The sequence below is a fragment of the Helicoverpa zea genome, chromosome 24, assembly GCF_022581195.2.
Source record: "Helicoverpa zea isolate HzStark_Cry1AcR chromosome 24, ilHelZeax1.1, whole genome shotgun sequence".
Classification (NCBI taxonomy): domain Eukaryota; kingdom Metazoa; phylum Arthropoda; class Insecta; order Lepidoptera; family Noctuidae; genus Helicoverpa; species Helicoverpa zea.
This window is the reverse complement of record NC_061475.1, coordinates 4,820,149-4,831,759: the sequence shown is the minus strand read 5'-3', so window position 1 is coordinate 4,831,759 and position 11,611 is coordinate 4,820,149. Positions and strand designations below refer to the sequence as shown.

Sequence of the window (11,611 nt, the reverse complement as noted above, 5' to 3'; positions counted from 1 at the left end):
CTGGGATTGCTGCTATCATCTGTATTCAATATATTGTGTTAGTAGGGAAAATATGGGGATCTGGCTTAACCCTTTTTAACCAACTTCCCAAAAAGGAGAAGGTTATTTCGCCATTATGCACCATGATTATAGATATGGACGGTAGGGATTTCTTGACTACTACCTCCGTCAGGATAGAACTTCAACAAACGAATCAGATCTGAATAACATTCTCAGATCACATCTTAATAAACAATTACACTCTCTGATTGAAAAAGGGGGAAAAAATTACTAAAATAATATAACTACTAGAAACTAAATTACTAAACTACACATGCATGAGGGTAGACTAAATAAAATACAGACCTTAAAAATTGATGATGTTTTTATTAAACAGTGAAATACTTACTGTAAGATTCAAAATGTTTCCGACACCTGTTATATTTGAAATAAATTATATACATACAAAATACATAATATTACATGATTTTAATTTAATGGTTCATTTGCAATGCCAGTACATAAATGCAATAGAATACATTTTCTGCCAATGTAAATAATGTCCAAAGTAAAATATGACTTGGGACTAAGTTTAGACTACATTAGCCAAAGTAGATCCACTATGAAACTGTGAATTTTTAGTTACATTACATAAATGCCATCAAAAATGTGTTTTTCTTTTTCTATAATATTTCTGTGGAATGTAACACTGATTTATTTCATCACATTTTACTAAGTAGATCTCATTTAGCTATGACCAAAATAATTTGGAAAAATACATAGAATAAAAGTTAAATAATATCTATACAATTTACTTCAAATATTACTTCAATTTACATCTTTCCAAACATTTTACTTGTTCAACATGTAACTACGATAATATTATGTTTACCTTCAAAAAGTTTTCATACTACTACAATAGTTACACTATGGACCATATACTTCTACGCTAACTCAAGGTATGTCTTTAATGACCTCGGCAAGCTGTTCCCGAGTGAACATGTGGAACATGGATCCGGGAGTCATGGTCACCACCTCCACGTTGTTCTCGGAAAGTTTCTCCTCCATTACTTGTTTCAGGATGGTGAGCGCAGACTTGATCGCTTCCTTTAGAGTCATGGATTTGTGGTATACTTCCTGTTGAGTGAGAAAGAATAGGATAAAAAAGCATCAAGATTTTGGAATTTGTTTAAATTGGTTGATAGACTGGGCTATTTGAATCTTTGACTGCCTCGTTGGTCTAGTGGTCGCAAGCGCGGCTGCTGTGCTCGAGGTCTCGGGTTCGATTCCCGGGTCGGGCCGAAATCGCTTTGTGGGTTTTCTTAAACTTTCACAAAGCAGCCCGTAGTCTGGAAGTTGGTGATTAATTCACCCGTGCATCGGAGAGCACGTAAATGTCGGTCCTGCACCTGATCTCTTTCTGGTCGTGTCGGATTGCCGTCCCATCGGGTTATGAGAGTGAAGGAATAGGGAGTGCACTTGTGTCTGCACAAATGCTCGTGCACTATAATATGTCCTGCGCAGCTGGCTGATCTCCTTAAATGAGAACAGCCACCGTGGCCGAAATCGGCCATGGACGCCATTATTTGAATCATACCTTCAAGCTCTGCTGGGCACCCTCACTGCCAGAGCCGATGGCTTTGGCATCATACTGCACAAATGTACCACTGGGGTCCATGTGGAACAACTGAGGTCCTTTCTCATCAATACCTGGAACCACAACAATATGTATGACTAATTACAATTAGTTTTCTTCAGACTTCTTTTAGTTATTCAATTTCTTGGTTATATTGTTTGAGATTTCACAATATGTGATAGTGCATTGAGAGGAATAGAGCTCAGTTATTATTGCTACAATTTACGGTGTCTTTATAAAAATTGTAAAGCAGAGCAGATAGCTAAAAATAAACTAATAAGTTTTTGACTTTCTCTACCATAAATTCATTAAGTGTTTTTTTGTTATTAATACAAGCACTCATTTGACTTTTGTCTCAGCTGATAGTAAGATATTATTTAGTTTGTACAAATTTTGCCTAAAAGTAGGATATTTACTCTTGACTCGAAGACTAATTTAAGAAAAGCATGTATACTAGATAATCCAATTGTTACCTGCAAACATAACAGCAACACCAAAAGGTCTGGACATAGCGGTGCCACTATCATCATCACTGTCTCCAAACTGTATAGCCAAGTTAGACACGGCTTGAGCACAAGACTCAACGCTCATGCGCTCATTGTACACAAACCAGTGGTTCTGGCATTCCACTCTTGCACGCTCCACTAGGGTTCTGAAAATAGTATGTATTTAATTGAAGTTCAGTCTTTTGAAATGATTTTAGATTTTGGTAACTGAACAGTGGAATATATATTGGATTATACTCTAAGAATACAAGAGTTCTTTGAATGATTACAAATGCCTTTTAATTTTTTCATTCATGTTAAACATTTTATGACAAAACTGCAACTATTTAATGAGTTACCAAAAACTTGTGATTTTACCTGGAATCAGCCATCAGTCCAGACACAGCACAAGCGATATGTCTATCAACTTCTACAATCTTCTCGATCGTTGTAGGCTCCATCAGAGGCGAAGTAATCCTCTTTTCGACGGCCAACACAACTCCCTCTGAAGTGCAGATGCCGATCGCAGTCGAACCCAGTTTAATCGCCTCAATAGCATATTCCACTTGGAACAGCCTACCTTCAGGGCTGAATGTGTTCACGCCACGATCATACTCAGAACGTGTAAGAAACATCTATAAAAATAAAACAAATTCGGTCACCGGGATAGGTTATGGACCATGACAAAGCATTTTGGCAAATTTCTCCTGATAATCTAAGTGAAACTTGAAATTAAGTTGATTTATACATACCTTAGATAGTTTCCTCTTTTAGGTTTATATGAAAAAAGTTGAAGTATTGGCGATTTTACTGTAAAATGAGTAATCAAATTTTCGCTGACTCCGGCTCTCAATCAACCAAACAAAATTCAATCAACTGTCAAACAAGCGAAAACGAAACGTCAGCGTCGTAGAGAGGACCACGATAGTATTAGTTTAGTCGATTCTTTACAATATCGTCCACTGTGAAATATGACGTTTTAAATTAAATACTACTTCTACTAATACTTATTATAACTACTTCTAATACTTATTTTGTTTAAATTCATTGTGAATTGCATGTTTTGAATAAATGTAATTGTAAAAACCACGAATTGGGAATTAAAACTCGGACACTAAGGAGAATGTAAAAGATCATTTAAAATTAAACTCTGACACATTGTCAAAGAGTATATTATTATTTAGTCTAGGTTAAAATTGTTGTGGTTTTATTTACAGTTATGATTATGAATTGATACCACCTGCCTCGTAGCTGTTATTGTTATCAGTATACTTTGTATTAGATATGTCTGACAAAATTTAATATTGTATTTTATTTGCCTTTAACTGCAAATAATATTCTATTGTCTTACGAGGTCATACTAGTAGGTACATATGGTCTATATAATAACATTGGTAGTACGAAGACGATCATTAGCACTACCGGTGTTGTTTTGTCCACGTAAGTAAAGTTTTAGCGTTATTGTTTATCTAATATTTACATTTCGTAATTGTACCTACAGGTTCATAGGTATAAATGATTTCAGAGGTAAGTAGTAGTCTCTACTCTTAATTTAATATTAGGTTTAAGAGTAGGTGCCGACCTAGGCAGTAAAGACTACTCAATCATTGGCACTTGACTCGGGAATCGAACCCGGCTAATGTCTAAAAATAGATGCATACGAGAAACATCGTCTATTCCATCCAAATATGATAAGCTAAAGTCTAGACGATGGGTATTGCAATTTTTTACGCCTCCAAAATAAACAGTCGCCAACACGGTTATTCAGTTTTTGTCTGGAACATGCCACCCACCATAATACATGTGTACCTTACCATACTTACGTTGAAATCCGCCCTATAGAAATATCACTCTTGATCTCACATTCACAGCGTTTCATAATAGATATCTAAGTGTTCATCTTTACATATTATATGTATCTATCAATATTTTTATATATCCACCTTATCACTCAACAGTTTGTTGCTCCAAAAACTGTTCTGATAGATTCTATTGTTCCTGCCGTAGTAGATAAGCCTGGACGGTGTAGGTACATTGGGCATAGAAATGTTCGAAGGTCCCATAATTTGTCACGTTGAAGTTATTATCATTAACAAAGTTGTTTAGAATGAGACATATACCTACAGCAGTCACGTTTAGGAAATAAATTATTTATTTTATTTCAGGTACTGTATGAGAAAAGCTGCTACATATAAATATGGATGCTATTGGGGGAATATCAGCGATTCTTAAAGATGACACCCACTTTCTCATAGAATACGAAACTGGTGAAGCTGCAAGACTTTACATACTTAACAGCCATGTCTTCAAATATTACATGTCACCTTCTGGCAATTTTCTAGACTATCCAGTACCGAACAATCCCAGCGACCACGCTAAAATAAACGTTAAGAAAATCACTGATTATGAAACGAAATCGTTTGAATATTCAGTACTAGAAACTACAGACGAATACTACGCCGTGTATACAAACAAAATTATGATACGGTTCGATAAGAGACTAGGTACCATGACCGTTCGCGATATGAGGAATAACAAAGAGGTATTGAAAGAATCGGCCCCTTTATCTCATGGTAATAATGAAACCAAACAAACATTACGTCAACATAAAGACGAGTACTACTTCGGAGGAGGAATGCAGAACGGAAGGTTTACGCACAAGGGGGAAAAAATAGAAATATGCAATTCAAATAATTGGGTAGACGGAGGAGTAACGTCGCCGAATCCATTCTACTGGTCTACGTATGGCTACGGAATTTTGAGAAATACTTGGCAACCCGGAGTCTACGACTTTGGATCGAAAGATCCCAGTATTATTGAAACTACTCATCAAGGGGAAGATTTTGACGCATTCTTTTTCATAAACAGTAATATTATAGATATCCTGAATGACTATTATGAATTGACGGGCCACCCGATATTTATGCCCGAATATGCGTTTTATGAATCCCATCTTAATGCATTTAATCGAGACTACTGGGTCAAAGTAGATAAAGACACACCAGGTGCGATTTTATATGAAGACGGTCTTTATTACAAATGCTTTCAACCAAAAGAAATGAATGGAAAAGATGGTATATTAGAATCTTTAAACGGGGAAAAAAGTAATTATCAATTCTCAGCGAGAGCTATGATCGGTAGATATCAAAGACACGATATGCCATTAGGCTGGTTCGTTCCAAACGATGGTTACGGTTGTGGCTATGGTCAAACAGACTCTTTAGAAGGCGATATTGAAAATTTGAAACAGTTTGCTGACTATGCAAGAGGAAAGGGTGTCGAATGTGCACTTTGGACAGAATCTAATTTAGAACCAGCGAATCCAAACCAACCTAAGAAAGGTGAACGAGATTTAAAGAAAGAAGTAGCTGTCGCTGGTGTCGTAGCTCTTAAATGTGACGTGGCCTGGATTGGAGCCGGCTATTCTTTTGGACTGAATGCAGTTGAGAAGGCTGCCAACATATTTGCTAAGGCCGCAAAACATACCACTCGAATAATGATCATTACTGTCGACGGATGGGCTGGGACGCAAAGACACGCAGGAGTATGGAGTGGAGACCAAAGCGGTGGCCAGTGGGAATACATACGTTTCCACATACCGACTTATATTGGTTCTGGTCTCTCTGGAATACCCGTCGTGGGTTCTGATATGGACGGTATTTACGGAGGACACGGAAAGTACGTTAACGTAAGAGACTACCAGTGGAAAACTTTTACACCTCTCCAACTTAATATGGACGGCTGGGGAAAAGTACAAAAGACTCCTTTTAGTTTTGACGAAGAAGCGAAACGGATTAATAGAGCTTATTTGAAATTAAAATCTATGATGATGCCTTACAACTACACGATAGCTCATGAATCCATACACGGATTACCTATGATACGGGCTATGTTTCTAGAATTCCCCGACGAAGTTATCGGTTATACAAAGGATTCTCAATATCAGTACATGTGGGGACCCCACGTTTTAGTTGCGCCGGTATACAAAGAAAAAGCTACTGATGTTGATTGGGTGCGTGACGGAGTATACTTGCCGGATTCAGATCAGGTTTGGATTGACTTTTTAACAGGAGAAAAGTACCAAGGTGGCAGAATATGGAACTATCTAAAAACACCACTTTGGCGGATGCCTGTTTTTATAAAAGACGGTGCTATTATTCCCATGGCTAATCCAAATAACAACCCTAAGGAAATAAGAAGAGACATTAGGATCTACAATATTTATCCAAATAGTGAATCTAACTTCTCAGTTTATGAAGACGACGGAATTTCGTCTGAATATTTAGATGGACAGCACGCTTCAACAAAGATTACTGTCATTGGTCCCCAATCTAATGAACCCGGTAATCTGCTGATACATATTCATAAAACTGATGGTGAATACCATAATATGGTTAAAGAGAGATCAACTCTTCTGAGGATAATGGCATCGAAAACTGTAGAACACTTGAAAATGGCTATTAATGACGAATCCGTCCAAATACTACGAGTTAGAACCGAGGATGAATTCAATTTAGCAGACGATGCCTATTATTTCCAAGAAGACTTTTTGCTAAACCCCTATCTCAATAGTTTCGGTAGTGACGAGCTAGAACAAAAGTTTTTACTTATCAAAGTGCATAAGGTGGACGTCACTACAAGCGATTTGCACGTAAAAATCAAGGGCTTTGAGAACAGAGATCATGTAAATGGAAGTAACACAACTGTTAACCATGCATTAGAAGTACCCGCTGGTTTTACTGCTCGAGATGATGAAGTAACGCCAACGTCTGTGACCTTACGCTGGGAGGCAACCAAAGGCGTTTACTATGAATTGGAAAGAGACGGTGTAGTTTTCACCAACATTTTAAATCCACAATTTACATTTGAAGGCTTCGCCTTTAATTCGGAACATAAATTTAGGATACGGTCCGCAAACTCAGGAGGCGTTTCAAAGTGGAGTTACTACATATTAATTTCCACAAAAGAGGACCCTCAAAAATATGCAATAAAAAACGTTAAAGTGGTTTGCAATATTCCTTGCGAGCCAAGTCAAGAAGTATGTAAACTGACTGACGGAGATGCAAGCTCCATCTGGCACACACGTTGGGCAAAACCAGATCAGGCTAATCCACAAAAAGGAAAAGTAATTAGCCTCAACTTTGATTTGGACGGTATTTTTGAAATTGATAGGTTAGAATATACGCCGCGGGAAGATGCGGGTAATGGCACAATCTTACAAATTCAGTACAGGTACTCTACTGACGGAAAAGTTTGGAGCTCAATGTCGACCAAAATTAACTGGGAACATGACGAGACTGTGAAGAACATTCCGATGCAAGGAATTAAAATGAGATTTATAGAACTTAATATTTTAGATACTATTGGAGGGTTTGGTTCCGGCAAACATATACTGTTTTATAAAAAAGATTGATAATTTTAAAATGTGATACCGTTTTCCAAATTTTTATTGGTGTAGTGTGTATATATTACGTACCTACAAGTATTTGAAGCATTTTTAAGTATTTTACGAGATTGTTTTTGATATTACGAGGGCCTATGAATTATATTATTATTTGCGTAGGTAATAGTCAATTATTTATTGTGTAAGCACAGCACTATTTTAACTAAAACGCGGTAGACCTAAAAGAAGTTCGCAGTCGCAAAACGTAGTACGTAAACGTACATATTTTTTATTTTATTGTGATATTTAATGGAAATTTTATTTACAGTAATAAAATTATTTATGCAGATGCGCTATTGTTTTTTATTTATTTACAAAGAAGTACGTACCTACTACCTACATATTTGTGTAGATTCAATAACAGAATAGTCTTTTCATTCTGTCTTCAGTCTAATCAATAGACTGACACAAGTCAGGGCGCCAGAAAAGAGCACCCTTTTGAACTGATATGTAGTAGGAGTATCAATAGTAATAATGTTCATCAGAATCAAGGGACTTAAAAAAAAAATGTCCTTGCAATGTTCAATAAAATTGATTTATAATATTTCAATCGCAATAATAAAATTCATAACAAACATGTGCAGATGACTGATTTCATGTGCTACAATAAATTATATATAAGACAATAATAATATTCTACATTACGTCTGTAAATCTTCAGCATTCCTTATAGCTACAATTGTGCAGATCAATGTACTGGCATCAAACACACAACTTATTGATAAATCTTCTAGTACACAGCTGTACTCGTGATCGGGATATCTATTCCTTACATAGTGGGACCTCGGGTCATCGGATAGCAGGCATTCTATGTTAGCCTTGAAGGCCTGTGCTCGGTCTCCAATTAGCTCATTAAGCCGGGCTAGGGCATCATCAGTGAATCTCACAACATAGCTTTGAGACGGTGGATTTGAAATCCATGGTGCTACTCTGATACCATCGTGAGTTATGCTGGTCAGATGAGCAGATTGCGGTGGGGTATACCTTTCTTGGCCATCAGGTGCACCTCTTTCAGTGTCAGCCCGTCGGTTCGCAGGCGCTTGGTAGTTTCCACTTGATGGTGATTCCGATGAAGGTGATATTGGAGTCCCAGCATTGTTTGGTTGTTCCGGTGATGGTTCATCATCGTAAGGAGACCGGGGTGAAGGTGTGGATGTGTCTATGCTGATTGGATTCGTAATCCTTGGGCTGAGACTGGAAAACAGAGATTAAATGTTTATGTAAGGCAGTAAATTACTGCAAATATGGACTTAGTGGGTGGTTGATTTTATTGCTTTGTAACTCAAAAAGGGTAATTCTTTTTAATAAGTAATTTAGAACATTATGTCTTCATGAATCAGAGAATTTAATTAAATGTACATGCATTGTCATAAATTATTTTTTTACTAACCTCCTTGTATCAAAATTTGCATCATCAACAGCCAGATTGGCCAGTGATTCTGCTGCATCACTTATACCTTCCGTGGGTGGCCGGACAAGAGAAGACATGTTGTTTTCACCGAAGCCAGGTATGGGGTAGTCATATTGAGGAATGTACGGCTTTATGTCCAGTAATGGGGTACCATTCACCATGTCCACACCCAGGAAATATATTTTGTTGCCTTTGAATTTGTGAAAAATAAAATCAAAATATATTAAGATATGTGTATCATAGTTTGTAAATTTATTCTTGCTGTATATATTTTTTAAATTAATGATCTATGAAGAAAACTGTGATTTACTTGCTAGCACTAATGGACTTATTTTCTATACTGTAAAACAGTAAAAGATAAGTTTAAAATACCTTCAATTCTCTCTATCTTGACCAGCGAGAGTCCTATGGGACAAGCTCGATGAGGGGAACGAGTAGAGAAGACACCTCGTCTCTCACCGCGGAGTCGAGGAGGCGCTACCTTCGCAGGAGAATTGGTGCTTTCCGTCATGTGGAAATGGAATATTATCCTGAAATTCATATTAAACGTGATATTTAGACAAAGACATGGATTTGACATCAAATGGATTCATGGTTATCATCAAAGGGAAAAATGCAGGAAAAAATCTGTTTGGATCTGGTTTGATTTAATTACCTATGGAAATAAATAGAAAAAGTAATATTATGGTCTTTAGTTGAATACTGACCATATATGAGAAAATTCCTCCAAACCACTCAAAGCATGCTCCGGATTACTAAATACGTTAGTATCAATAACCGCAGCTCCCCTTGCATTAGACATCACAGACGGTTGACGTGGTACTCCCCGTTTATTATGAAATGGTGTCTCAATAAATCCGATGGGCTTATACGTAATGGCTTCTGGATCCAACGGAAGAACATCCCCCCCATTTTGGTTCACTGCTACTGTTGTTGCTGAAAGGAACAATTTTTTACTGTTGTGATTACACCACTACAAACAAAGTCTATGTTGATGATAGACAGGGGCGTAGCTACCGCTGTATCTACCGTATCAATTATACGGGGCCCCCATGGCTCGGGGGCCCCAAAAGTGTGTGAGGAAAAACTTTCCAATTTATTTTATTTTACAAATGTCAAAATTCTATAAAGCAATTCCTTTTTCCCGGCTTAAGCGTGCGTTCAAAAGTTGGCAACACTACATCAGCGGTCGGCAACCTTTTGTCAGGCAAGGGCCACAAGGTGGTAAAATAAACTGAAGGTGGGCCGCACTTGTTAATTCTAGATTCCAACTGATTTTAGGTTTGGGTTTGGTTTTTGGGGAGGCCTATTTCTAGCAGGGACGTCTATTGATTGCTATGATGATGCTAAAACAACTGGATTAAGTAAGACCGGGGTTTGTTGCAAATGCGACCAAGGGACCCCTTAGGGGCAGGGCAGGACCGTTGCCGCACCGTTGCGCACGGCACCGCAGCCGGCCGTCAAGAAACGCATAAGTTGAAAGCGGCCTAGGTATATGGTTTTATATAACATAAATTAGGAAACTAAAATAGATATGTTTATGCACAACAAGTGGTTATTTGAGTGGATATATCTTATATATAACTATTATAAACATCACCAATAGATGTAATAACGTCAATATCAGATTTTGCTGAAAATTTGAGCTGAAGCGTTCACTACTAAAGCAGTCAGTATTGTATCTTATTCACAACATTAGAGTGAAAGCCATTTTCTCTGAATGTAGTATAGTATTTTCTTTCTTCTATTAAATACACTAGTCGAAAATAAAGATTTCTACCACTTAATTGATCAATAAATAAAGTAGCAATAACATTCAACGATACAATGTGCTCTAAATATGCATGCAGGCGTAAAACTGTATAATGATAAATTTGATTTATACCAGATAGTTTGTTTCATTCAATTTACCTATGTCGCCACAGCTAGCACATCGCAGCACATTCAGATGGTTTTTAATGTATCTAATTTCCTTCGTATGCTCCTGTTTCAGTGATGATATTTGCTGCCTGGAAAAAGAGCACGAGATCTAAGGATCGAAATAATGCACGACATTAAAAGCGAATGTCCCTCACATACCGCAAGTTCTTGATTTCAGTCCTTGCTAGAGTGATTTGATTTCGATAGTACTCTATATTATCCGTCATTTTATTTGATATATTGCGAGTTTATTATGAAAAATCCGTTTCTATTTATTTAAGCACTGTACAGTGTGGTCGCGGAATGTTCAGCTGTCATTATTTATTTGACATTTTGATTTTTCAACTATTTTTGACAGTAGAGTCTGCCTGTTCCGCTCGCTCACTTTACATGTGTTCCTGTGTACTCGATTATAAGCAACTCGACTACAAAAAGACAGCTGATTCAAAGATAACCTGCTTAAAATATTTTAAAAGAAAAGATTATTTTGCTAGGCCATCCTATCACCAAAAGAGTGTTTTAATAATTAAATTATTAATAAAAAGTTATAGAAGCGTTACTTATTTTTTAACTCATGCATAATTTTTAAATTCCATACTATTGATAGATATTATTATTAATAATAAATTATTTCCCCTGTCTCCGAAAACTATTTCTTTTTCATCTTCAAGTTAAAATATTTGTTAATTTTCGAACGTGCCAATGTTTCTTCCAAGTTCTTTCCCGTTTTTGTATTG

At 36.9% G+C, this 11,611-nt stretch overlaps 3 protein-coding genes across 3 annotated transcripts; 1 reads left to right on the top strand and 2 right to left on the bottom strand.

Moving 5' to 3' along the window:
• Positions 1–346: 346 nt before the first annotated feature.
• Positions 347–3,013, bottom strand: LOC124642375 (proteasome subunit alpha type-5). Its single transcript, XM_047180774.1, has 5 exons — positions 2,853–3,013; positions 2,479–2,735; positions 2,089–2,267; positions 1,577–1,689; positions 347–1,116 (listed from the first exon to the last, which is right to left on the bottom strand). The coding sequence occupies exons 2-5, from the start codon at positions 2,733–2,735 to the stop codon at positions 934–936; spliced, it is 732 nt and encodes a 243-aa protein (XP_047036730.1). The 5' UTR covers positions 2,853–3,013; the 3' UTR covers positions 347–933.
• A 194-nt stretch (positions 3,014–3,207) lies between these two features.
• LOC124642371 (alpha-xylosidase-like) lies at positions 3,208–7,777 on the top strand. The gene is made up of 2 exons (XM_047180769.1): positions 3,208–3,540; positions 4,266–7,777. The coding sequence occupies exon 2, from the start codon at positions 4,298–4,300 to the stop codon at positions 7,511–7,513; it is 3,216 nt and encodes a 1,071-aa protein (XP_047036725.1). The 5' UTR covers positions 3,208–3,540; positions 4,266–4,297; the 3' UTR covers positions 7,514–7,777.
• Positions 7,778–8,064: 287 nt separating this feature from the next.
• Positions 8,065–11,217, bottom strand: LOC124642374 (tRNA (adenine(37)-N6)-methyltransferase). The gene is made up of 6 exons (XM_047180773.1): positions 11,034–11,217; positions 10,866–10,963; positions 9,662–9,890; positions 9,327–9,484; positions 8,934–9,144; positions 8,065–8,737 (listed from the first exon to the last, which is right to left on the bottom strand). The coding sequence occupies exons 1-6, from the start codon at positions 11,099–11,101 to the stop codon at positions 8,185–8,187; spliced, it is 1,317 nt and encodes a 438-aa protein (XP_047036729.1). The 5' UTR covers positions 11,102–11,217; the 3' UTR covers positions 8,065–8,184.
• Between the last annotated feature and the right edge of the window lie 394 nt (positions 11,218–11,611).

Excerpts from the sequence above, each read along its gene's own strand:
- LOC124642371 (XM_047180769.1), top strand. The coding sequence starts at position 4,298 with ATGGATGCTATTGGGGGAATATCAGCGATTCTTAAAGATGACACCCAC.
- LOC124642375 (XM_047180774.1), bottom strand. The coding sequence starts at position 2,735 with ATGTTTCTTACACGTTCTGAGTATGATCGTGGCGTGAACACATTCAGC. Across the intron at positions 2,268-2,478 it reads GGACTGATGGCTGATTCCAG|AACCCTAGTGGAGCGTGCAA; the intron begins GTAAAATCACAA and ends TACTATTTTCAG. Across the intron at positions 1,117-1,576 it reads GTGCCCAGCAGAGCTTGAAG|GAAGTATACCACAAATCCAT; the intron begins GTATGATTCAAA and ends CTCACTCAACAG.
- LOC124642374 (XM_047180773.1), bottom strand. The coding sequence starts at position 11,101 with ATGACGGATAATATAGAGTACTATCGAAATCAAATCACTCTAGCAAGG. Across the intron at positions 10,964-11,033 it reads ACTGAAATCAAGAACTTGCG|GCAGCAAATATCATCACTGA; the intron begins GTATGTGAGGGA and ends CTCTTTTTCCAG. Across the intron at positions 8,738-8,933 it reads GCAAATTTTGATACAAGGAG|TCTCAGCCCAAGGATTACGA; the intron begins GTTAGTAAAAAA and ends TCTGTTTTCCAG.